The sequence below is a fragment of the Caretta caretta genome, chromosome 5 (genome assembly GCF_965140235.1).
Source record: "Caretta caretta isolate rCarCar2 chromosome 5, rCarCar1.hap1, whole genome shotgun sequence".
Classification (NCBI taxonomy): domain Eukaryota; kingdom Metazoa; phylum Chordata; order Testudines; family Cheloniidae; genus Caretta; species Caretta caretta.
Genome location: NC_134210.1, coordinates 79,164,899 through 79,191,496, shown reverse-complemented (window position 1 = coordinate 79,191,496; position 26,598 = coordinate 79,164,899). Strand labels below are relative to the sequence as shown.

Here is a 26,598-nt window from a genome sequence, read left to right as displayed (position 1 = left end):
ACATCACTATTCAGGGTCCTCCAAAGCTCTTGTAAAGACCTTCAGCAAAAAACAGAGAAATTAGAACGGATGTTTCTTGTATTAAGCAGGTTTAAAAAAAACCTAAAACCATTGTACAATGTTGTTCTTATCCATCATAAGGAAACAGTAAAGGGTGTGCATATGTGTGCATGCACATACATTTATTTATATATTTCGCTGCTCTGCATTTCACCTTTTAGAAAGGGCAGATCCATAGTGTCAAGTACATGTATATCTTAACATGAGCAACAAAAGAAACAAAAAACAAAACAACACCCCAGAATATCTGTTAATTACATAGTACTTAACTAAACAGTTTCTTTCAAGAATGAGATTGTGTTGTGGTCACAAAGAACATTATGGAAAAGAAAAAAATCACCAGACCAAAAAGGGGGGGGGGAAATTAATGATTGTAAATGGGGCAAAATAACAGCTCTATTGGAAACATGACAAAAACAGGACGTTAAGAAAAAAAATTAAGTGGAGTCAACAAGGTTACACATAAGTAACACCTTAACATTAAAAGAAATCTATTTTCCACTTTGACCTGGAAACCTCTTCAATTAATTACTAAAATCTATTTACACAGCAACTAGATAAAAATCAATCTGATTGCTAGCACTATTTTTGTCTCTCTTTCTATGGACTCTGTTCACTCAAGATACTGGCACTGTGGGTGTCATTGTTGAGGCTGCAGGATTCCATGACTTGACACCCACAAAGCTGTCCTATTTTCTATTCCTGGTCCCCAAAATCTACTGTATGGGATGTGCCCAGAATTCTGATTCTGTCCTTCCATTCCCAAGCGCACACATGCATGGAGGCCATGCGTCTCTTGTGGCCATATATGGAGGGTGGGCAACTCTGATGGGATCTTGCTGTGAAGGGTTCAGTGACAGAAGCTCTCTTACATTAGCCTGGCATGAAATACAGGCAAAGAAAAATCATGTTGAGTGAGGGCACGTAGTGAACTGGGAAAGACACTCTCTCCCTTCAACTCCTTATTTCCTCATCCCCACAGACGACCGGGTATTTACAGAAAATAATGGTTTGGTTATTTTTTCCCAGGGAGGTGTTGGTTCCAGGCAGAAAATTATATGAATCCATGTCTCTCAATTCAGCTAAGAGAGAGAGAGACTTTTTACTAATATACATTTTCTTCTATAAGAGCCTACTAGATTAAGTAAGTAGTTGGTCAGAGCAGAGTCCTTTATCTGCATGAAGTAGAAACCTGTATTAACCAGCTGTGCACCAGCCTCTCAAATACAGAAACAAACAAACAAACAAACAAATGTCTGTGGCTTGGCTGAGTGTTGGGTTTTATTTTAAGTGAATAGCTAGCTAAGGTAGAGAAGTGATTTCTGTACTACCTCAAAAGTGCAGAAGCCTGCAGATCTTGTTAAATTCCCTCTGTTATCTGAACTTACACCTCTTAAAGAAGTCCTTCATGAAATGTAGATAATAAAGGTCTCACTGTGTACATGTACATTGAAACCTGCACACAGGGTATGACTACATGTAAAACACTACAGCTGCAGAACTGCAGAGACAGTTACAACAACAGGTAACCACTTGTCCTAAGAATGCACTTGCAAATAAAGATGGGCCCAAGCCACAAAAATTCAGCTTTAGATTTCCCACCCTACCAAATTTGGGTGTATTCCGATTTCAGGTTTGGGATTGGCCAATTATAGAGACAGTGACATTCACAAGATCTGAAACAAGGTTTGTTTCCAAACACCCAAAGAATGTTTGAATTCAGAATGTTTGTATCAACGATTTTGTTGAACTATATTCAAAGTTTCCAGCACAGTATTGTTTAACTAAAAATTGAAAACCACCTTGACAGACAGCTGATTTTCTCTGATCACTGCATTTGCAAATTATTTTTATGAGTTTTATTTTGAGTTTACTAGAGTCATGTCATGGATTACACATAGTGTTTTTCCTGTCCAATGGTTCTGAGTCTATTTTTCTCTGTATGTGATTAACAATTACAAATTAACTGGTATATGAGTTACTTCAGTGTATTCACAAAACAGGGATGAACCATATTATGCCAGTTACAGCACAGCCTCGACCCATCCTCTTCAGTTTGTCAGACATTTTCAACTAAGGTTCTCTAATTGAGACACAATTGTTAAACTGCTATTTAAATTAAAACAATCAAGTTTTGATTGGATGACAGACATTTGCTCTGGGCCATTCGTGTACTAGGTATCTGTATACATGCCTGGTTTGATTCTGATTTCAGTCACACTGCTAATGAGTCTGTCTGAAATCTTGACTTTGGCTTTCAAAAGAAGCTCTCCCATGGGCTGTTATACATGGCTATTGTGGGTGGACAACTGCAATGCCATTCCCTCTCTGCTCATTCTTGATCAACATTGGTAGCTTTAGGTACTTACTTAAAGGGTTTTTCCCCCGTATGCGTCCGGATATGATTGTTGAGTGTTGTAGCACCAGCAAAGGCACGGCCGCAATAGCCGCACTTGAAAGGTCTGTCACTGGAATGGGTGACTACATGGTTCCTTAGTTCCGAAGGTTGGGAGAAAGATTGGGAGCAGTGGCCACACTGATAGGGTCTGCAAAACAATAGAAACACCATGTGATCACTACTTTCTATTTCAGCAAATAGAAAACAACTTGGGTGGTGCAAGCTAATTTTTTCAAATTAATTTCTTAGTTTTCAAAGAGGAGTCTGGATGTGAATCTCTGGATCTATAGTAGAAGACATGCAATTCACCCCCCCCACCCCCGCCCCATGAACCACTATGCAAATTTAGAGGACAGAATCCATGTATAGAAACTGCCAGAGATCCTACAAGGCCCCCAATATAGTCAAAGTATTCTTCAGGTATACACAAAACCTGGGTTAGATTATATGTCTGACTTTTTTTAGTTTCCTCAAACTAAGGGGCCAATACTGTATTCCTTATGCACTGAAAACTCCCTCTAACATAGGGATTTGAGCCCTATATTATCAGACTCAGAAAGTCCTATTCCTCTCTAGCATTAATTCAGGCTTAGCTAAAAATTTTACCTGGTATAGCTATTGTTTCTATGACCATTTGAAAATATTATTTTTCTAATCCCTTGCACACTCCAAAAAGTCAAGCTCTTTAAAGAGGAACTTTCACAATGAGACAAATTTGGAAAACAATGACAAACTTTTGCTTTTTCTATTACGTTTCTGTATTCTTGCTGCTATTGAAGACATTTGCACTTAATTAATAGGTTTTTCCATCCTGGCCTGGATTTTCCTTTTGTGTGATCCTGAAATGAAATCATAATTCTGTTTTTGTGACATCTTAATTTCTTGCAGAGAACTGACTGTGATGCCACAAGTTCAGAATTATAACAACATCAATACAAACTCAAGTAGAAGGAAGAGGCTGAGAGATAGAAGGATGAGACAGGACAATAGTTTGAGTAGCAATACCATTACTAACTTGTTAAAGTGGCAAAAAGTGTTCTGAGAAACATATACAAAGTAAATCAATTTCTGTTGCGGCAAAATAGATTTAATTCCCTCCACCCCCACGTTTCTCTAAGTCATAACAATTTGGTAAACTACTTCAATATTTGGAACGCTTTCTATCTGTGAGGACATTTAAAGTAAATCAGTGGCAGGGTTCTGTTCCGTTTATCAAATTTTTTTTTTAAAGAAAATTAAGAATGTCTTAAGGGATATTAATGATTTTTATAGACAGCAGGAATTCAGGGCACAACTCTTGCTGTCTTAATTGCTCTCTCTTTAACAAATGTGTATGTTCAAATGGCTAGAAACCAAAACTAAAGGGAAGGAGACAGTGGTGACCAAGCATGTACAACAATTCAATTAAGTGCAAAATAAAGTGTACCCTCTCATTTGTCAAGTGAGCTGCTTAATTGTGTCTGCTTGCATCGCTGATCACAAATACTATTATTTTATAGTGCTTCAGAGTACTGAGCACTGATTGTAGAATTTTTTTTGCTTGATTAATAGTGTGGTTTTGGTCAATAACTCAATACTATACAATTTTAATTACTTACATTTGAAAATCTATCTAACTGCTTTCAAAGAAGTTTGAAAGATATATATAAAAGTTGTGGAAAGATTACCTGGTCTGGATGATTATACTAACATTGTTTTCCCTATTCTCTTTAAAAATTATATAAGTGCATGTGAAATAATATATTTTAAATAAACACTGATAACTAATGTATATCTATTACCATTGCTGGAAGACAAGAGAAATATGTTTTTCAGCTTTATTGCTTCTTCAAATTTATTGTTAATGGACAATCAAACAGATATGTAAATTCAGGCTTTTTAGGATTAAACATTTTTAAGCAAAAATAATATATTAAGATATGCCATATCCATGAACAATTGATTTTCTAATAGTGAAAGGGACCATTAACGTTTATTAGCCTCTGGTTATCTATTTTTAACAGCTCCCATAATAAACGATAAGACACTAAATAAAACCAATTAATCTTTTATTTTTTAACAACAGTCAATATGATTAATTTCACATTGTGAGAAGTCACACCATTCTTTGTATGTAAATACTTCACAGTAGTAAATTAGTTATGAGCAAACATTAAGAAGCCAAATAAAATGTTGCCATTAGCCCCCACATTGATTCAAACTCGATTTCTTGTCCATGATGACAATTTACATTTTATATTATCCATAGTGCATTACACTGTATGATGCACAAAATGATGAACTTTGTAGAAGATTGTCTATTCTTATGTCCCTTGTCTCTCATTTTGTTGCCTTTCACCCAAACCTTGCAGGATTGACTATAAAAGATGTTATTTCACCAAATAAATTAACCCCTTGTGTGAGTCTGTATAAATGATGCATATCTCCAATCAGATTAATCAAGAAAGGGATCAATAAAGTATTTTGGAGCTAGATACATGAATCATAAATTAAGCAAAGCTTGTTTTAAAAAAAAGACAAATTTATGCATGCATAAATGTATGAGCTGACAATTTGTAAATGTCTTATCTACTTTCTTTGAACTGCAGGCAATTCCTAATATGCAGAACTGTATGACTTTTTGAATACTGCTATAATATTTTATGGTATTTTCCAAGAAAAAGAGTATAAAATAAGCAGAAAAGTTCTAATTTTGTTTTGTAACCATTTTTACTGTACTTGGGTTGTTTTTTTTCTTAGCAGAAAGAAATCAATACATTGTTTTTAAAAAATGAAAGCAGTGCAGCGGGACTGAATGTGAGGGATGATCGGTTCGGTGAGTACATGGACACCTTCAGAGCAGGGTTGTCTTTGATGTAGCAGTTATCTCCTGTGCCATCATTTTGCTCTGCTCCGGAAAACCGTATTAAGATGGTGGCCCCCTTATTCTCAGGGTCATGGAGAGAACAGGGCTCATGAAATGAAAACCAAAATGGTGGACTTTATAGGCTGAATTTTCAAAAAGAGGCACCTAGGTTGAAGCTGCAACATGGTTCTGACCCCATCCACAACCCCTCATTCAAAAACTCATACAGTTCTGCATATTGGGAACTGCTTGCAGTGCAAAGGAAGTAGATAAGATATTTACAAAGCTCTTCCACAAATGTATAACTTTAGGCATGTGCTAGTGCCATTGACTTCAAATAAACGGCCCATGTGTTTAAAGTTACCCATATGGGTAACAGCTTAGTTGGTCTGGGGTCATATACAAGCAGATGCTCCAGCAAATTTGAGTTTCTCTGCAGTTACTTTTATGCATGAATGGGTAAGTACCAAGAATACCCTCTTCTACATGTGAATACATATTTACATGCATGTAAACTGTTATATGCATATTTTATAGGTGAAACATATGCATCTGTGTATGAAAATATGGTCCTAAGAATCTTTGAAACGTAATTTTTCTGTAAAAATCTATCCTAGAATTTTCTCCCCATCACTGTGTGCTAGAAGTAATATAATAATAATAATTAATAATAACAATAATTAATTTACATCTCCATATTGTAGCACTTCAGAAAGGCTTTCATAGTGCTTTAGAAATGTTAATTAAGCCTAACAAATACATCTCTGAATTAGGTATTATTATACCAATTTTAAAGATAGTTTAACTTAAACAAAGAAATGTACATATGGGATATCACTGAGAGTCAACAAAAAGAACATAGCAGTCCTATCTTCTAATCCTCTCTTCTTAAAAATTAGGCCATATGCTTCATCTTCTCATCCAAACTCAAAGAAAGCATATCTCCCTACCTAAGAGGCAAATTCTGCCCACAGACAAAATTGCCCAGCTCTCAGCCTCATGTACTAGAAATCCATTTAGTTACCCATCTTTGATAACATTAAACTTCTGTAAGTAGATTCTACAATGTTAGATCATCAGCTTGTACGGGCCCGCAATCTCTCTCCTTTAGAGACCAATCCAATGACCCTTACTCATGTGAGGGTCTCCCCTGGGTGCACTCATGAATGTAAAAGCTATGGGCTCAGACATCTAAAGTATTTTTTTTTTTTAAGAATTTCTTTAAGTATGGGTGAATCTCTGGCATCTAAGGGTTTACAACATTCTCAAATTAAATTTTCAAGCTCACAGAAATGGGGTTAAGAACTTTGTTTTTTGAGTGTACTTTAAACCTGTCTCTTGAATGTATAAATTCTATTGAAACCATTATTGCTATTTTCTTTTCCCAGTGCTAAAAATCCTTTTTTTTTTTTTTTTGTAGTCCACTTTCTGGGGGTGATCACCACAAAGTCAAACACCACCTATGCACTTAACTGAATTTCACTCAAAAGATGCATGCTTATCCAATCAATTGTATAACTTTTTGGGGAGATTAAACTAGAATAAGACCATTTATTTACTGTTTTCTCATTTAAGTAAACCCCAACACAAAAATACATAGGTTTGAAACCACTTTTTCCAGTCTTCTTTTAGTAAAAGATTGATCCAATTAATCTATTTCTCTTGTGCCCATTCCTTCGGTATTGCAACATGTCTTCTGAATCCAAAAGGGCAGAACTCCTGGACTAATCCAGCTCATATGAACATGTGTTCCATTTCTTTACTCTGTCTCCAGCATAAATTGGAGGAAATATTTGAATGACGGGCTGCATGATCAGAGTCCTGAAAAAAATCTCAATTACTTTCTCTTTTATGGTGAGCTGGTCTTTTATGGGCCTCTTCACACAGTTTCATTCACTATCTTCATGGGTCTCATAGAACTCCAGTGTAAATCTTTTGAGAATGAGTTGCTTGTAACAGTGAGTTTTTGAATACCTGTAAATCTTTCATTGAAATACTGTCAAATCAGCAAAGCCAAATGGTGAATCAGATTCATTGTTTCCTCAACTAGAGAAGTACTAGCCAATAGGAGAAAGCCTGACATACAGCTGCAGACACATTTCTCACTGTCAGAAGGCTAAGTGTAGGTCCTTGTTGCTAGTGAAGAAACAAAGACATATTGCATGATGTCAGAATGTCAGGGAGCGGGACACCATGGCTTTCCCCACTAAACAAGCAGTTTGGCACCAAGGCTTTACGGGAAGATGGAAGACTCCAATTCAGGCATCACCTTAGTTTTTACGTTACCTGAGTCAATGAAAGCAGGGCATGTTGTGATGCTGGTACTCTCTGCCTTCAGGGAAAGGACTCCATGAATTGCTCTCACACACACGTCAGTGGTTTTGGAGCAGAACTGCAGACCTGGGCCAAAGTTTCAGTACCCTCTTCATAACTGAATGGATATGGCATTGGAGTGGAATCTGCTGTTTTGTATGGTTAATGAGAAGGGAAAATGCAACTCAGGGTGTCAGTGATAAGCTCCAGCTGCCATTCTGAATGGCCCAAAATGATTGTTTTAGAGAGGTGAAGAAGCTGTTGGCATAGTCCCTGCAGAGGGGCAGGATTAGTGAGGGAGTGCCCAGTTGTGGATGCTTTAGTTAAAACAATCAATCAGTTGCCTTGGACCCTACCACATGGAACATTTGAAGTTACTCACCATGAGTATTTATAAAGGGTTTCATGCAGGTACTCAGTCTCTGTCAAACTGAATGGAGAGGACATGATTCTGCAAAGTGACATTTAAGAACTAGCCTACATCTTGAAGTTCTCACAGGGCTCAGATTGACGGGTTTTGTTATATTTACTAACTATGGGCCTACTCCTGCAACTCTTACTCACACCAAATAGTACTTATTCAAACAGAGTAGCCCCATTGCAGCCAACAAGACTACAAACATGTGTAAGTACAACTCAGTAGAAGTAAGGATCACAGAGTCAAGCCCTCTTATGACTTTTAGGGCCATCATTTAGTAAAGAACAAAATAGCTCATGTGTTTCTAAACTTCTGAAGCAGTAGGGGAGTGGTACCATTTTGTGCACCTTTTGCTACTCTTAACTATAAGTGCTGGAAGCCTGCAAACCTTTTTGAAAAGAGTATGCAAGAACAAATGTTCAATTCAGCAAGACATTTACTTTAATTGCACAATAATCCATAGTCACTCTATAAATAGAAATAGACATTGTTCACAGGATTTCTTTTCTGTTTGGTTGCTATAGGTTTTTAAAAATTAAGTAATTAGTTAATTAGGGCAACAGATACACATCCTACAAAGAAAAATGTATTGCAAGAAAAATACCAACTGGGGTAGAGCCATGGTGCTTAGAGAAAAACATCAATTAAATTGACAACTTAATCTTAAAAAAAATAACCAGACATTCACTGCTGAACTGTAACAGCAGAACAAAGTGTACATTAATATACTTCAAGGAAACAAAGAGCACGAGGGTCAGTTAACGTCCAGAATCCACCCACCAAGGACACACTTGCATGGATAGTGTCTACCCTCCAATCATCAGCTTAAATACATGACAATCAACAAGAGTAAATATCACACATACACATTGAATATGAAAGTGGGCCACAAGCAACACCTGGGAAGTGCAGGCATCCTCCCTCTGTTAACACCACTACATAGTGTACATGACAATCAAAGAGAGAAAAAAGAAAGATGTAAATAAAAACTGGTCATTCTAAGAACTATTGCTGATTTTTAAAAAAATAAATGAAAATATTTGTCTGAAAATGATTCACTGTGATTGAAGGCTTTCGCTTACCCCTTTCTGGAGCCCCCCAAATGGGATTGTTGGGAATTTCTGCAGCAGAAAAACAGAAGAGAAAAGGGATTTCTGACTCCTGGTTCAAGGAATAGAGGGTCAAATTGCCTCTGTGTGGGCAAGAGTTTAAGGAAAAACTCCAGAGGCTTGGATGGTCCCTGGGTCAAATCTGGATGGATTTAGATCTTACCTCCCCACCCATCAAGTGACTCCAGAGAAACAACATTATTTAACAAACAGGAAAAAAAAAAAGACCTCAGTGGGAAAGGGGAAGTAAATGAAAGGGGCAAATAAGCTTTCATTAAAATCTTAATTAATCTCAAATTCAAAGAAACTTCTGGGAGAACATGGGACCCTCCTCATCTTGGGTTCACTATTATCCAGTATTTATATATTCAAACTTCTGCCTGCTGAATAGTATTCTGTTCGCAGGGGCTGGTTGAAAAACATTTTTTTCTGTTCTTTTTCACTCTTATCTTATCCTCCACTCTCATTCAGATTTCTTCTGAGATAAAGGAAGTTTTAAGTCATTTCCTTCTTTGTATTTCCCAAATCCCAAATAGTTTGCATTTCTTAAATTTCCCACTATGAAGTGGGGATCATAGCTACATTCAAGGATCCTTTTCCTGCTTTGACCACGTATAGTTAATCATGATGCCTGAAAAACAAACACAGCGCCAGACTAGATAGTCTCAAGGCCTTTGCTAGAGGAGGCAGCCACAGCTATTTCCTTCACATCAAAGATGCAGTGGCTGGTGTGTTTACAAATTTCTGACAATAAACAGGTAGCTGTTTATCAGCTAGAGTGGTGCAGTAGATAGCAGAGAGCAATTCCAACCCTAAGAGTTGCATACAGTATCTAAGGCCGGCAGGCAAACGAGCCTTGGCAATTTACACCTTGATTGCTTGTTGTCAGGAAATTACTTTAAGAAATAAGAGGTGTTCCTAGAAATAAGCAAAGATACTTCTTTTCCAGTTCCTATGTTGCTAGCTATATGCTCTACTAATGCTATTTATAGTAGGAGAAAAGCCTGGCCATGACGTAAGTTTAAATAATAGTGGTTTCTAGTTAGGGATATGAGAACACAGAAAAATCTGGAATCTAAATTCAAGAACCTATACTCCTAACTCCTATATTTTCAAAACGTTGCCAGAGGTTTTCGCTATGTGAATCACAATGAATACAGTTGGGAATCATATGGCTAAAATCCCAAACAATGTTTTAGAGAACTATGGGAAAATATTTTTCTCTGGCAGTTTTGGTTGTGTTACATATTGTGGGAACTCAGGAGGCAGTTGAAAGTTGGCTGCTATCAGAAAATTACATAATTTATAGTATGAAAAAAGCAATAAAAGCTATTTTTCTATACAAATATATATTTTTAACATGACAATGCTTTGTTTCTGCTGGAGCCAGCGTGCACTTTAGAAATAGCTAAAGGGCACTGAAACTTGAAAAGGTTTTGCCGCATCCAAAATTTTAACAACTCTCAAAATTCTAGTAGGGATTAAGTTCTGGACCCTAGTTCTACCACACACACTTTAAACTTCATCTATTTTTATCCAGCAGCATAGGATATATGCTTATTACACAAACACACACATTATATACTGCTATTGCATTTTTGTCAAATGTAACTTGCATTCGAGTGCTGCATTTAGAATGATTTTCCAGGAGATTCAGCTGTTTTACTCAAGCCTTCTTCACAGCTGAAGGAGAGACAAAACGTGGGCAGTCTTTTTTGTTGAAGTAATTTGATTTTTGTCTATTGTGCTGCCAGCGATCAAGATTGTCAAATAAACCAGCTTTGATTCATAAATAATAGTTCCATTATATCTACTCTGCCACTTGTCAGAGTACCTGAAATTTTAATTCACTTGTTCAGCTAAATTTCATCCTCAGTTCATGGCCATAAAATTCTCTATTGACAAACTTTCAAACCAACTTTGACTCTGAGGTATCTAGTCAACATTTTTCTTCTGTGTGGATATTAGTTTATTGAATAAGTGGCATCTGTTTTCCTCCACATCACTAGTGGAGTAGGTATTTCCTTTTGACAGCTTTCCACGATTTATGGGTTTGCATGCTCTGAAGAAAAATAGTACTAAGCAAAAAATTCCAATTCATTACCTCTTAGTACTTAATTAAGTTCATACACATTGCACACTATAGGTGAACCCTGAAATGATTATGACAGCCACTGAACAGCAAGTTATATTATCTTTGGAAGACAAAGAGACTTTTCATTATCTTGACCTCATTTTTTCATCCATAATATTAATAAAATTTCCTTCTGTTTTGTTCCCTCTAACAGATGTACCAAACCATTCTGAAAACAAGATTATATTCTTGGCTATTACCTCTTGTCTGTACATTTAGCTACCAAATGTTTTTACAAAATGTGAAGTCAAGCAATGGCCATTATCAGCTCACTTCACACAGCCACAGATGTATTATGTTGTACAGGCTCCTCCTAATAATGGTTTCGTTTTGGAAATGATAACAGTCTGATAAAAGTAAAAAGCAGAGGGTCTGGCTACCCATCCATACAGAAATAAAGAAAGCCTGTGTTTTACCTGTCAGGGTTCTGTGTACACACATGCATCTGTAAGAGGATCCGCTGGGTGAAAGTCTTAAAGCATTGCCCACATTTCCAAAGGTGCCAGTCACTGAACTCAGAATTTAGTTGGCTCGTTGACGTTGGGCTTGCAAGAACTCGTTGGTTTTTGACACTGATCTGGTTAAATCCTGACTCGATGGGCCCAGACTTATCCAGAAGAGAAAAATTTCTGCTACACGGAGTCTGTGGAAATACTATGGATCGCTGTGGAGTGGCAGGGGGCAGTTTGCTACTTTTGTTAAATGGCTGTAGAGTGTCTGGTCTGGACATGGCCTCCATTACAGTTGAAGGGACATTCACTGGGAGAAAACAAAAAAGTAAATAAGATCTGCTTTACTATTTCTTAAAACTAACACAATTTGGGGAGAAAATCAAAAATATTCAAAGTCTATTTTCAACTGACTAGATTCAAACAATTTAATGTTATTATAACACATAGACAAAGGGCTGGAATAAGAATGTGATCCGACTGGAGAAACTGGTTCTGACATGTAGGAAGTCATCTGAAGAGAGGTTTGAGAGTTTGTAAAGGTCCAGAGAAGATTGACAAGAATGGTTAGAAGTATGATAGGATTCACTTCGGAGAGAAAATTCTGCTGGGCTTACACTGTATCAAATCTCTGTGTTGCAGAAAACAGACACAGCAGTAGTTCCCTTATCCTATCAATGGGCAGTCACTAAAGGGTAATATTACACCCTCATTCATACACACAAAGCCTGTACAATACAAATCCAGTGTCTTCAATGTAATTACTTGCATGATTAAGGCTAGTAGGATTTAGTTCATCATGAGACCTTGCAAAATATATGCCTAAATATCTTTGTACCTCAGTTCCCCACCAATATAATGGGATTACTAATACTTCCCTACCTCACAGAGGTGTTGAAAAGATAGATTAATTAAGGTTTGTGAGGCACTCTCATATTTTGACGATGAGCACAATGCAACACATGAGAAAATAAAATTTTGCATTTAGTGCAGCATTTGGATGTTGTGCAGTAAATGAATCATGGGGAGTCACATATAAAAGAAATATTTGAGATCTGCCTCATTCCTTGAGCACTGTCCATCTTGTGCATTGAATGAGGCAGGGATTCTGTGGAAAAAATGGTATGTGATCATGTACTTAAAGACTGTACCATAACGCACAATGTCACATGGATGTCTTAAATTCTGGTGTTTCATAACTTTGGAGTGCTTGAATTTGCAACCATAACATTCTTTTAATATAGCATTTGGGGATTTCTTTCTTTCTCTCTCTCTTTCACACACACACACACACACACACACACAGATTTACCTTCTGAATACAAGTATGTCTAGTTGAGATACAGTAGCAGTTTCAAATGATCTGTTCAATGAATGATTGTGATTAATGTCTGAATAGTTACTGAAATTAAAAATACTGAAATAAAAAAATGCAGTACAAACCTATTTTGATATAGTACTGTAAATAATACAAAGTTCCTTTACAAAATTATTTTTTAAATGTTTCCTCAACCAAAACAAACATGGTAATCCATGTTATTTAATTTAGCTATGTCTAGTCCTTTCTATGGTGCTTTTCACTGTACAATCTGAGAACCTATTTTATGAGTAGCGTTACCTCCAGTAGGATGTGCACTGCAGTACAGTTTTTAAAACACATCCAAACATCTTAGGTGTATGGAACAACATGTGCAGTAGAGTCTGTTATATGTAAACTTTTCTTTTCATAACTCCGTTTTACGTTTCTGTGTCACACAAGGGACATTTAATTTTTAAAAAATTGTAAGCATAAAATCTCATCAAGAGACTCAAATAATGAGGTTTCAGAGCTAAGTAATATTTCACAGTTCATTGTGGGTAAAATTCACCCTTGTGCAGAGGACCAGCACAAGGGCTATTTTGAGGGTTTAAGTGGCACTTAGGTTATGCATAAGCCTGGTGCTGGCCCTCTGCCCAGAGATGAATTTTTCTCTTTCTGTCAGTCTCCCTAGCTTGTGGATGAAACTCCTTGGTTTCCCTTGTAGCGAAGCAGTAAGTGACAATATTTAAAGATTTAACTGTGATGGGATTTTGTTCACTGTATCATTTAAAAAAATGATTTTGTAAAGTACAACTCACAGAAATGCAAATAATATTTCTGAATTACCAACTGGAGCGGATGATTTTTTTAGTGCTAAACATTATGGCCAGTAACTTAATGTCTTTAAAATTCCTCTCAAGTATAACAGATTTGAAAACTCCAGATGAAAAAGGATGTTTATTTTTGACAGTTTAATCCCTAGTATCTTGCTGTTTTATTGCTGCCTGGTTCAGTATTTAAGTTGCTAAGAGACCCAAGTTCATCTCAGTATAGCTGTTTAAGTATCCAAGTATTTGACTGAAAAAATATAATATATAGTTGATTATGCGCTTGCAGCCACAGGGTCATTTTTGGCCAAAGTCATTCAAGCATTTATTATTTGCTTCTTCCACCACATAGAACACATGGCTGTCACAATGGAAAAGAGTTCTCTGATGCAAGCTGAAAGAAGGTAGTCCTACACACACACACCTACCCAAACAGACCAATCCTATGAGGTGCTGAGCACTCTTAATTCCCATTGAAGAAAAGTACACACAGCACCTTGCATGACTGGGTCTGTGATATAAATTATATGCTTTTTTAAAATTTGCAGTAAAATAAAATGGCAGGGGAGAGGAATGAATGGAATTGGGGATAATTGTGACAGGATGGGGGCTCCATCATCATATCAGGTTATTTGTAATTAGCCTTTATTTAAAGGAACTATCATTTTCTCTAACCACAAGGACCCCATCTTTATGGACAGCCAGCCTAGGCCTCCATCAACACATCCCACAGTAATACAATGAAGCAGCATTGACAGTGGCTGGAAAGATCACATTATGTTATCTTTTTGGCAAGAGAGTAAATCCTATGATAGAACTGGCAACTAGCGAGAGGGTTGGGGGAGTAAACAGAGAATAAACTGATAATAAATCCCTAGTAAGGAGGGATTTCATATGTTGCTATGCCATAGGGGGAACCTGCACTTTAGATCAGAGTCCTGCCCACCTGTAGGTATGTGCGTTTTACTCATACTTCATGTTCCACTGAAGTCATATATCTTAAGGATTTCCAGAATCAGAGCCTTACTTTGTAATCGTCCAGCTTACCTTAAATAAATATCCACGGTTTACTTCACACTTCTTAAGAAACACAAGGCACAAAACAGATTAATTGTGAAATATGCACTGTGGACATATAGTTAAAAATAAAATACTTACAATTTTCGTCCTGTGCAATACACTGCAAAGGGATTCCAAAGAAAGATGTGTAGCTGTCATTGTACCACACCAGCAGTTCAGTGCCTCTGGGGATATCTATACAGGCCCTGTAGAATATATTTGACCTAGTCATGACAAACAGAAAAATAGCCCAGTTTAGGAACAGGTAGTGCTCCTTTTACCATACGCACTATTATGTTTTGGAAGAATTTCTGCAAGTTATCCTGAAAGAATAGCTCATTGATTATAGTAAACCGGAATCCATCTCATCAATGTGGGACTCCAATTAGTGCTTGTAACACAGGATAACAAACAGCTTAAAGCTGCTACTTTGTAAGTATGTCGACACTACAAAATTAGGTCGATATTATAGAAATCGATTTTATACAGTCGATTGCATATGTCCACACTAAGCGCATTAGGTTGGCAGAGTGCGTCCTCACTACCATGGCTAGCATCAACTTACGGAGCGGTGCACTGTGGGTAGCTATCCCACAGTTCCCGCCACCCATTGGGATTCTCGGTTAAGCTCCCAATGCCTGATGGGGCAGAAACACTGTTGTGGGTAGTTTTGGGTACATGTTGTCAGTCGCCCCTCCCTCTGTGAAAGCAACAGCAGACAATCGTTTCACGCCTTTTTTCCATGCGGACACCATACTGCTTTCAGCAGCCAGTGCAGTAGGACTGCTAACTGTCGTCATCCACCGCTTCCACTGAAACTCTACTCTGCTGCTATTGTCTCAATTGTGAATTTCTCCATGTTGTCTGTCATGGGCTCCCGGGTACATGTTTTCTTCCTCGAGAAATGTGCGCTGTGCAAACCGTCGTCAGCCACCGCTTCCACTGCAACTCTGCTCTCCTGCAGAGGCCATACCACAGCAAGCATGGAGCCCGCTCAGATCACCACAGCAGTTATGAGCATTGTAAACACCTCGGGCATTATCCTTCAGTATGTGCAGAACCAGAACCTGCAAAAGCAGGCGAGGAGGCGACGGCAGCGCGGTGATGAGAGTGATGAGGACATGGACACAGACTTCTCTCAAAGTACGGGCCCTGGCAATTTGGCCATCCTGGTGGCAATGGGGCAGGCTCATGCTTTGGAACGCTGATTCTGGGCCTGGGAAACAAGCACAGACTGGTGGGACCACATAGTGTTGCAGGTCTGGGATGATTCCCAGTGGCTGCAAAACTTTCGCATGCATAAGGGCACCTTCATGGAACTTTGTGACTTGCTTTCCCCTGCCCTGAAGCACAAGAATACCAAGATGAGAGCAGCCCTCACAGTTCACAAGCAAGTGGAGATAGCTTACAACGCCAACTACCAGTCAGTCGGGAATCAACGCAATCTCTGAGCTGCTGCTATCAAGGGTAGTGACTCTAGGAAATGTACAGGTTATAGTGGATGGCTTTGCTGCAATGGGATTCCCTAACTGTGGTGGGAATAGATGGAACGCAATATCCCTATCATGGGACTGGACCATCTTGGCAGCCAGTACATAAATCGTAAGGGGTACTTTTCAATGGTGCTGCAAGCACTGGTGGATCACAAGGGACATTTCACCAACATCAACATGGGATGGCCGGGAAAGGTACATGACACTCACATCTTCAGGAACTCTGGTCTGTTTGAACAGCTGTGGGAAGGGACTTACTTCCCAGACCAGAAAATAACTGTTGGGGATGTTGAAATGCCTATAGTTATCCTTGGGGACCCAACCTACCCCTTAAAACCATGGCTGATGAAGCCATACAGAGGCACCCAGGACAGTAGTAATCTTAGCCCAGCAGAAGAATCTGTCCTATCTCGGGACCTCTCCTTCTGCCCCTCCACCCCCATGAACATGATACAGTTCTGTGGTGACCTAGAATCCTATTTTCGACGTCTCCGACTCAAGGAATATTTCCAACACACCTCTGAACAACATACTAATCCACAGAGACCTTCCTACCAACACTACAAAAAGAAGGATTCTGGGTGCACTCCTCCTGAAGGTCGAAACAACAGACTGGACTTCTACATAGAATGCTTCCGCCGATGTGCACAGGTTGAAATTGTGGAAAAGTAGCATCACTTGCTCCATAACCTCAGCCGTGCAGAACACAATGCCATCCACAGCCTCAGAAACAACTCTGACATCATAATCAAAAAGGCTGACAAAGGAGGTGCTGTCGTCATCATGATTAGGTCGGAATATGAACAAGAGGCTGCTCGGCAGCTCTCCAACACCACTTTCTACAAACCATTACCCTCTGATCCCACTGAGGGTTACCAAAAGAAACTACACCATTTGCTCAAGAAACTCCCTGAAAAAGCACAAGAACAAATCCGCACGGACACACCTCTGGAACCCCGACCTGAGGTATTCTATCTGCTACCCAAGATCCATAAACCTGGAAATCCTGGACGCCCCATCATCTCAGGCATTGGCACCCTGACAGCAGGATTGTCTGGCTATGTAGACTCCCTCCTCAGGCCCTACGCTACCAGCACTCCCAGCTATCTTCAAGACACCACTGACTTCCTGAGGAAACTACAATCCATCGGTGATCTTCCTGATAACACCATCCTGGCCACTATGGATGTAGAAGCCCTCTACACCAACATTCCACACAAAGATGGACTACAAGCCATCAGGAACAGTATCCCTGATAATGTCACCGCAAACCTGGTGGCTGAACTTTGTGACTTTGTCCTCACCCATAACTATTTCACATTTGGGGACAATGTATACCTTCAGATCAGCGGCACTGCTATGGGTACCCGCACGGCCCCACAGTATGCCAACATTTTTATGGCTGACTTAGAACAACGCTTCCTCAGCTCTCATCCCCTAATCCCCCTACTCTACTAGCGCTATATTGATGACATCTTCATCATCTGGACCCATGGAAAAGAAGCCCTTGAGGAATTCCACCATGATTTCAACAATTTCCATCCCACCGTCAACCTCAGCCTGGACCAGTCCACACAAGAGATCCACTTCCTGGACACTACGGTGCTAATAAGCGATGGTCACATAAACACCACCCTATACCGGAAACCTACTGACCGCTATTCCTACCTACATGCCTCCAGCTTTCACCCAGATCATACCACACGATCCATTGTCTACAGCCAAGCTCTACGATACAACCGCATTTGCTCCAACCCCTCAGACAGAGACAAACATCTACAAGATCTCTATCAAGTGTTCTTACAACTACAATACCCACCTGCTGAAGTGAAGAAACAGATTGACAGAGCCAGAAGTGTGCCCAGAAGTCACCTACTACAGGACAAGCCCAACAAAGAAAATAACAGAATGCCACTAGCCATCACCTTCAGCCCCCAACTAAAACCGCTCCAACGCATCATCAAGGATCTACAACCTATCCTGAAGGACGACCCATCACTCTCACAGATCTTGGGAGACAGGCCAGTCCTTGCTTACAGACAGCCCCCCAACCTGAAGCAAATACTCATCAGCAACCACATACCATACAACAGAACCACTAACCCAGGAACCTATCCTTGCAACAAAGCCCGTTGCCAACTGTGCCCACATATCTATTCAGGGGACACCATCTTAGGGCCTAATAACATCAGCCACACTATCAGAGGCTCGTTCACCTGCACATCCACCAATGTGATATATGCCATCATGCGCCAGCAATGCCCCTCTGCCATGTACATTGGTCAAACTGGACAGTCTCTACGTAAAAGAATAAATAGACACAAATCAGATGTCAAGAATTATTCATAAACCAGTCGGAGAACACTTCAATCTCTCTGGTCACTTGATTACAGACCTAAAATTCACAATATTACAACAAAAAGACTTCAAAAACAGACTCCAATGAGAGACTGCTGAATTGGAATTAATTTGCAAACTGGATACAATTAACTTAGGCTTGAATAGAGACTGGGAGTGGATGGGTCATTACACAAAGTAAAACTATTTCCCCATGTTTATTTCCCCCCCTCCCCCCCACTGTTCCTCAGACGTTCTTGTCAACTGCTGGAAATGGCCCACCTTGATTATCACTACAAAAGGTTTTCTCCCCCCCGCCCCGGCTCTCCTGCTGGTATTAGCTCATCTTAAGTGATCACTCTCCTTACAGTGTGTATGATAACACCCATTGTTTCATGTTCTCTGTGTATATAAATCTCCCCACTGTATTTTCCACTGAATGCATCCGATGAAGTGAGCTGTAGCTCACGAAAGCTTATGCTCAAATAAATTGGTTAGTCTCTAAGGTGCCACAAGTACTCCTTTTCTTTTTAGTAAGGAGCTGTTCAACTATAGGCTGAGCAAGTGCAGAATGGTGGTAGAATGTGCATTTGGACATTTAAAAGCGCACTGGTGCAGTTTACTGACTCGGTTAGACCTCAGCGAAACCAGTATTCCCATTGTTATTGCTTCTTGCTGTGTGCTCCACACTATTTGTGAGAGTAAGGGGGAGACGTTTATGGTGGGGTGGGAGGTTGAGGCAAATTGCCTGGCCGCTGATTACGCACAGCCAGACACCAGGGCAATTAGAAGAGCACAGCAGGGCACGCTGCGCATCAGAGAAGCTTTGAAAATCAGTTTCATGATTGGCCAGGCTACGGTATAACAGTTCGGTTAGTTTCTCCTTGATGAAAACCCGCCCGCTTGGTTCACTCTACTTCCCTGTAAGCCAACTGCCCTCCCCCCTTCAATCACCGCTTGCAGAGGCAATAAAGTCATTGTTGTTTCAAAATCATGCATTCTTTATTAATTCATCACACCAATAGGGGGATAACTGCCAAGGGAGCCCGGGAGAGGTGGAGGAGGGAAGCACTGGGTTGGGTGAGGGAGGGGGGACAGACGAGGCCACACTGCACTTCAAAATTTATTGAATGTCAGCCTTCTGTTGCTTGGACAGTCCTTCTGTTGCTTGGGGTGAAGTGGTTGGGTGCCCAGAGGGCCCCGTCTCCCTGCATCCTTGGGCATCTGGGTGAGTAGGCTATGGAACCTGGGGAGGTAGGCAGGCGGCTACAGTGGCGGGATGTGCTCCTGATGCCTTTCCTGCAGCTCCACCAGACGCCGGAGCATATCAGTTTGATCCCCCAGTAGCCTCAGCATTGCATCCTCCTCTCATCATGCTGCCGCCACCTCTCCTCTTGCTCCCACAACCTCTCATCTTGCTCGTCCCTCCTGGCCTTGTGTTCATTTTCTGCTTTCCTGGACTCTGCCACTGTTTGCCTCCACGCATTCTGCTGAGGTCTTTCAGTGAGGGAGGACTGCATGAGCTCAGAGAACATTTCATCGTGAGTGCGTTTTTTTCACTTTCTTATCTACGCTAGCCTCTGGGACGGAGATGATAGGGGGAGCGTTGAAACATCTGCAGCTGCAGGAGGAAAAAAAGGGAGAGTAGTATTTAAAAAGACACATTTTAGAGAACAATGGGTAGACTCTTTCAGGGTGAACCAAGCTGTTAACATTACACAGCACATGTGCTTTCGGTACAAGGTGACATTTTGCCTTTTATATTGAGGGCCTGCTGGTTTGGTGAGAGAGATCACACACACAGGGCCGGGCAACAGAATTCGGCTTGCAGGCAGCCATGGTAAGCCACAGTCTTTCAGCTTCTTCAACCTTCATAACATGTTGTAATGGTTTCAGACAGCAGCACCCTCCTTTCCCATACCAAGCACCCGTTGCGTTGGCCATTTAAAAGGAGGGGCTGTGGTTTTCGGGTTAACATGCAGCAGAAACCCAACTAACCCCCCCACACACCCAATTCTCTGGGATGATCACTTCACCCCTCCTCCCACCACGTGACTAGTATCAGGGAAGATCCCTGCCAGGCAAATGCAAACAGCTCAGCGTGAACGGCCCCCCTCCCACCACGTGGCTAAAAGTGGGGATGATTTCTTTTCAATGGCCACCTCTGATTGTTCCCTTAATAATGTCCCTGGAGGATTTCCGCTCCATCCCCAGACATGTTAACAGACTTTTCAAGTAGCTGTACTGGCCGCAAATGCATCCCAAGTCTTCAGGGCAAATTAATCATTAAACACGCTTGCTTTTAAACCATGTATTATATTTACAAAGGTACACTCACCAGAGGTGCCGTCTCTGGCTTCATGGTCCGGGAGCCCACCTTGGGAGGGTTCAGAGGGTATTGGCTCCAGGGTGAGAAACAGTTCCTGGCTGTCTGGGAGAATGGTTTCTCCACTTGCCTGTTGTGCGCTATCCTCCTCCTTCTCCTCTTCCTCGTCCCCCAAATCCTCATCCCTGTTGCGTGAGACTCCATGGACGGGGTGAGGTAGTGGTAGGGGCACCCCCTAGAACTGCAAGCAGCTCATCATAAAAGCGGCATGTCGGGGGCTCTGACCCAGAGCGGCCATTTGCCTCTTCAGTTTTTTGCTAGGCTTGCCTGAGCTCCTTAATTTTCACATGGCTCTGCTGCAGGTCCCTGTTATAGCCTCTGTCCATCATACCCTTGGAGATTTTTTCAAATATTTTGGCATTTCATCTTTTGGAACGGAGTTCCGATAGCATGGATTCGTCTCCCCATACAGCGATCAGATCCAGTACCTCCCGTTCGGTCCATGCTGGGGCTCTTTTGCAATTCTGGGACTGCATAGTCACCTGTGCTAATGAGCTCTGCGTGGTCACCTCTGCTGATGAGCTCGCCACACTGGCCAAACAGGAAATGAAATACAAAAATTCCTGGTGCTTTTCCTGTCTACCTGGCTAGAGCATCTGAGTTGAATGTGCTGTCCAGAGCGGTCACAATGGAGCACTCTGGGATAGCTCCCAGAGGCCAAAACCATCGAATTGCGTCCACACTACCCAAAATTCGACCCGGCGATGTCAATTTCCGTGCTAATCCCCTTGTCGGGGAGGAGTACAGAAATCGATTTTAAGAGCCCTTTAAGTTGACAAAAATAGCTTAGTCATGTGGATGGGTGCAGGGTTAAATCGATCTAACGCTGCTAAATTCGACCTAAACTCATAGTGTAGACCAGGGCTAAGGTGGTGTAAGCTCTAAGAAAATGTTTTACAAAACATAATAATCTATTGTTGTTGCAGTATCCTTTTTGAAAGAAATTTTAAGGGAGACAGATTTTTTTTGTTTCAAAAACATTCCAGTGCAGAATTTGGAATGCAAATTGCACCAGTGCACAAGATCTAGGAAGTGGGACCGACTCAAAACAGATGAGTTTATTTTCACTATCCAAACTGAGGGAAACTTCAAACACACAGTTTAGAAGGTAAAAAGTAAATAGATAATAATTCTTTTAGATTTAGTAAGTGCTGTTAGTAACAGAAGTGAAGAATTTTTTTAAATACAGAAGATGATTTTAAACATGTGTCCTCTTATATTTCCTTCAGTCTCACAACAGAAATATATCTCCCAAAAGAGAGAGAACTAAGGTTGAATAATATGGACTTTTGGCCCAGAAGAGTCCAGAAAACAGGGCTTGTAATGAAAAAGAGTTACTGAGGAAATCTTTCTCAATATGAAACATGGGAACAAGGTTGATGGCCCCTCGGGTAAGTATGATCTAGTATTCACCATAACTGAGAATCCTTCTATAAGTTCTATCCTCTGGGAAAACACTGGGACATTCATAAGCCATGGATCTGAGAGTTCTCAAATTTAGGGAAAAAACCCTAGAGTTTTGCAATCAAAAGACTAGAGGGCCTGATCCTGATCTCTCTTTGAGTTAAAGGACTTGAGTAATTCCAATGAAGTTAGAGGTAGGTGCAAAATCAGTGTGAGATCAGAATCGAGCATCTAGAAGAGGAACTGAAAATCTTACTGGTTTGTAGTAGCTTTTCGCTTAAGCCTGGTACAGTACAGTAAAACACCCTTATATGAGATGGACAGAAATTCAATACATACAAGAAGAGCATTCCACTCTTCCTGAACGATTACACAGCAAAATGATACAGTCAAGGTACCAAGAAATGACCATTTTTTAAAACAGCCTGCGTAAGGCAGAAAAATATCTATAGACTTTAAAAAAAATGTTCGACCTCAACTGGTTTTCTCAGTGAAGAATTGCTACAAATATTAGCCTGAAGTTCAAGATAAAAGAGTTTAGAGTTGGTAGGCCTTAAATTTAGCCTTTCTGTAAAGAATTTGCCGTAGCAGTGCAATTTGTTCCTTGTATAACACTGCAGACATAAGGAGAATCCTTCACCACATTTTTCATGGCAGTGAGATATGCACTTGTCAACATATTTTGTCACCGCAAAGTGGCTCTTGGCAACAGGATCATAAAGATCAATAAAAAAGTGCAGATTCTCAATATTTTACTAGCAGCTGCAAAAATTTCATTTATCTTGTTATTTTCCTCGCTTACTGCCACCCTGTCTCAGGAGGGCACTGCTAGCTAAGCAGAATGTTTTTCCCAACATTCTATGAATATCTGACAAAAACTCTTGCCTTCGTGTGTCTCTCTCTCTCACTCTCTTTCTCTGCTTCTCTCTCTCCCAAAGCTGTACATGTTATTAATTCTTTCCACCGTTACATAAAAATCAAAATTGGAGCCATGCTATAAATCACCAGCATCTCCTAACTTGAGAAAAATCGAGTCTACTTTGTACTTCACCCTTGTAACATTTCATCTCTCAGTTTGGCTTCCCTTAACATAAACACAGCAGTCCGGCAAATGAATGTGCTAAAACCAAATGACACACTTTGCTGCTGAAAGAGCAGAACTGTTTTTGAGCAATGGGTGGTCTGTGAAGCTTGGAGTAGGCCGAAAAAAAATGTGTAAGTGTACACCGTTCCTTACAAGCGTACAGAGCTTCCAAAACTTGCAGAAATCTCTGCATGCTGAAGTACATCAAAGGGATTTTTCCCTTTTCGGATAATATTTCCTTTGCTGACATGTATTTAGTATTGTGGTTGGATGACTCATAAAGATAGCTTCATGGCGTCCCAACGCAGTTGAAGCAGAACACATGCCAACAAACATTATTGTCAGCCTCAAAATAAAAACAAAACGTTCAGCTAAGGGTCAATCAATCAAGAGTGCTTTCAAGAAAATTCCATTTAGATATTACAAATCATAACAGAATGAATTTAAACCAGCTGACTTTCTGTGAGGAGGATGTCCATGTACAATAAAAATTAGACCAGTTTTTCAGTGTCCAACTTTTCTATTTTCTTACACTTGGATTCAGTCACTGGTGATGGATGCCAGTTTTTTAAATTGTGTTTTTGTAGTTCATTTTACAAAGATCTGAAGTAATCAAAAACAGATCAACAGAGGGAACTCTAAGTAAAAGTTTCATCATGAAAGCAGAGTTGTAAAATATACTTAATATTGACAGATGTGTAACGACTTTCTCATGCCCATATTTCATTTATGTTTTTCATCTATATGTATGTATACACACACACACACACTCTACACATACTCAAACATGGTTGTCTCAGTGGTTCATAATATACCTGGACTACCAACCAAAAGTGCTCTTTACAACACAGAGACAACCTTAGTTTAAACAGACAATTTAAAAAATGAACCATCAGAATTATAGCTAAAAATATAAATATTTAAGAGCACAATAAAAGTTTGTAATAATATAATAAAACATTGTCATATATTCTTCTTTGAATTGTTATTTTATTTTGACAAGGGGTCAGAAACAAAGTTTAAAAATGCTATTGGGCCATTTTTATCATTGTTAAACTGGCACCCTAAAAGAAAATAATCAAACTGTGCGTATTTTTCATTTTTGTTCGCATTCACATTTGTTAAAATATTATAAATAAGTTTAAGACTTGCCATTAAAAAAAAAACCCAAAATAAATAGCCAACAGCAGGAGTGCTCAGCTTAGTTTCCAAACATTCTTTGATGTACTTGCTATAACATTTAATACAGCCAAACAGTTGCTTCTGATTCTGAAGGGGAAAGATTTGTTTATGGCTGAGATCATATATTTATGTAACACATTTTCTAGGTTTTTTTCTATTGTTTGTAGGGGGAGAAATGAGAGCCATAATTTCTTTACACATTCTTTTTCACATTCTCATTTTTATTTTGTTATAACCTTCACTAGCTATTGACATCATAGGCATAGGCCATGAGACCATATTGGCTGACAGGTGCATTTAGCAGATGCATATTTGGGTCATAAATGCCCAATGATTCTCCCCAAACTGGCTTCAGTGTTCAAAATTCTGATGTTTTCATTTCAAATGAGGCCTTCTCCTTGTCCTTCTCCCCTAACATAATTATTTATTGTAAGGGATGGAGGACAACTTTTCCAAGCAAACTACTCTTTCCAAAGCAGTCTACTGAGACTACTCAAAGGAGATGCAGATTGCTTCGTACAATGTGATCTGCATACATGTTCCTCTTCTAATGTCATAGGGTTTAAATCATCAGGAACATCAGTGAGATCAGAATCAACCCTGCAGTATGTGCTCTCAATGATATTCCCCTTCCCCACCCAGTTTTTGACAACCAAATTTAAGAGCTCTTAAATCCATACTACTGAGATTGTACTGCACAAAATGAAGCCATTCAAGAAAGCCCAACAATTGTTTGTGAACTGGTGATAATTACACTTCGGACTTTTCACTTCAAGGATTTTTTTCTTGCAGCAAATAAATCAAGACATACTTTACCTGTACTGAACTACTGTTAGATTCTGTTCCCCACAGTGCCTTGCACATCGGATATACCTCATCCAACTTGACTTACTGGGTTCCCCGCCATCAATAAAGTGCTGTAGTGTCCCATCTTGGTCATATATCTGGAGAAGAGGTCAGAAGGTCAAGTAGTTAGAACGAATCATCAGCAATCATTTTCACTACTTTGCCAGTGTCTCTGTGTGCCTGTTCCAGAAATTTATTGCCATGAGATTTGTCACTGCTTATTGATGCCCTTAGAAATACAAACAGAATAAAGAGAAATATTTTTGGTGATGCAAGTTTATCATGTTCCTCTTATCAAGCCAATCTTTTTTATATTAAACATATTTGTGGTGTCTCAAAGATGTGACTATGTTTCCCAAAGAATATTTAACCATTTTTGACAGGCCAGCCTTAAATAATGAACTGCCAGATAAACAAGAAAATCTGGATGTAAAGGCTGCATTGAAATGGCTGGAACAGCTGAGCATGGGTTAGTAATCCCTAAACATCTGAAGAAGTGGGTTTTTTACCCACAAAAGCTTATGCCCTAATAAATCTGTTTAGTCTTTAAGGTGCCACCGGACTCCTCGTTGTTTTAATCCCTAAACAAGGATCACTTCTTTCACATTTCAAATACAGCAAAAGCTTGTACTTTAGGACAGGATGGCACAGAGGATAATACAGCAAATACTAAACAACTGGGGAGCCCTAAGATTTATAGTACTAAAATTAATGGAAGTGGAAGGAGAAAGAGTAATTAAAAGCACAATTTCTGAGGTAGCAAATGAGAAACCAGTCTTGAAGGATCTACGTTTTCTTAAATAAGACATCCCTGCTAAGGACAGGAAAACCAGTCTGAGTTTTAAAAAAGAACCCCACTTCCCCCTTCTTACTGTGTCCTTCTAGAACCAAAGACTCAAACCTCTTTGGAGGATCTGAAATATTAGGTTAGCTTTTAGTTCTCCATTATTTTTC

The 26,598-nt window shown here is 39.7% G+C and overlaps 1 protein-coding gene across 1 annotated transcript in view; it reads right to left on the bottom strand.

Annotated features, from left to right (window-relative positions):
- The window catches only part of PRDM6 (PR/SET domain 6), a 98,554-nt gene that overhangs the window by 10,348 nt on the left and 61,608 nt on the right, over nt 1–26,598 (bottom strand). The window contains exons 4-7 of the mRNA XM_048849423.2: nt 25,615–25,742; nt 15,012–15,136; nt 11,694–12,036; nt 2,430–2,606 (exon numbers count right to left, since the gene is read on the bottom strand). Of these exons, the coding sequence (XP_048705380.2) occupies nt 2,430–2,606; nt 11,694–12,036; nt 15,012–15,136; nt 25,615–25,742 (773 nt within the window). The remainder of the gene's footprint in view (nt 1–2,429; nt 2,607–11,693; nt 12,037–15,011; nt 15,137–25,614; nt 25,743–26,598) is intronic.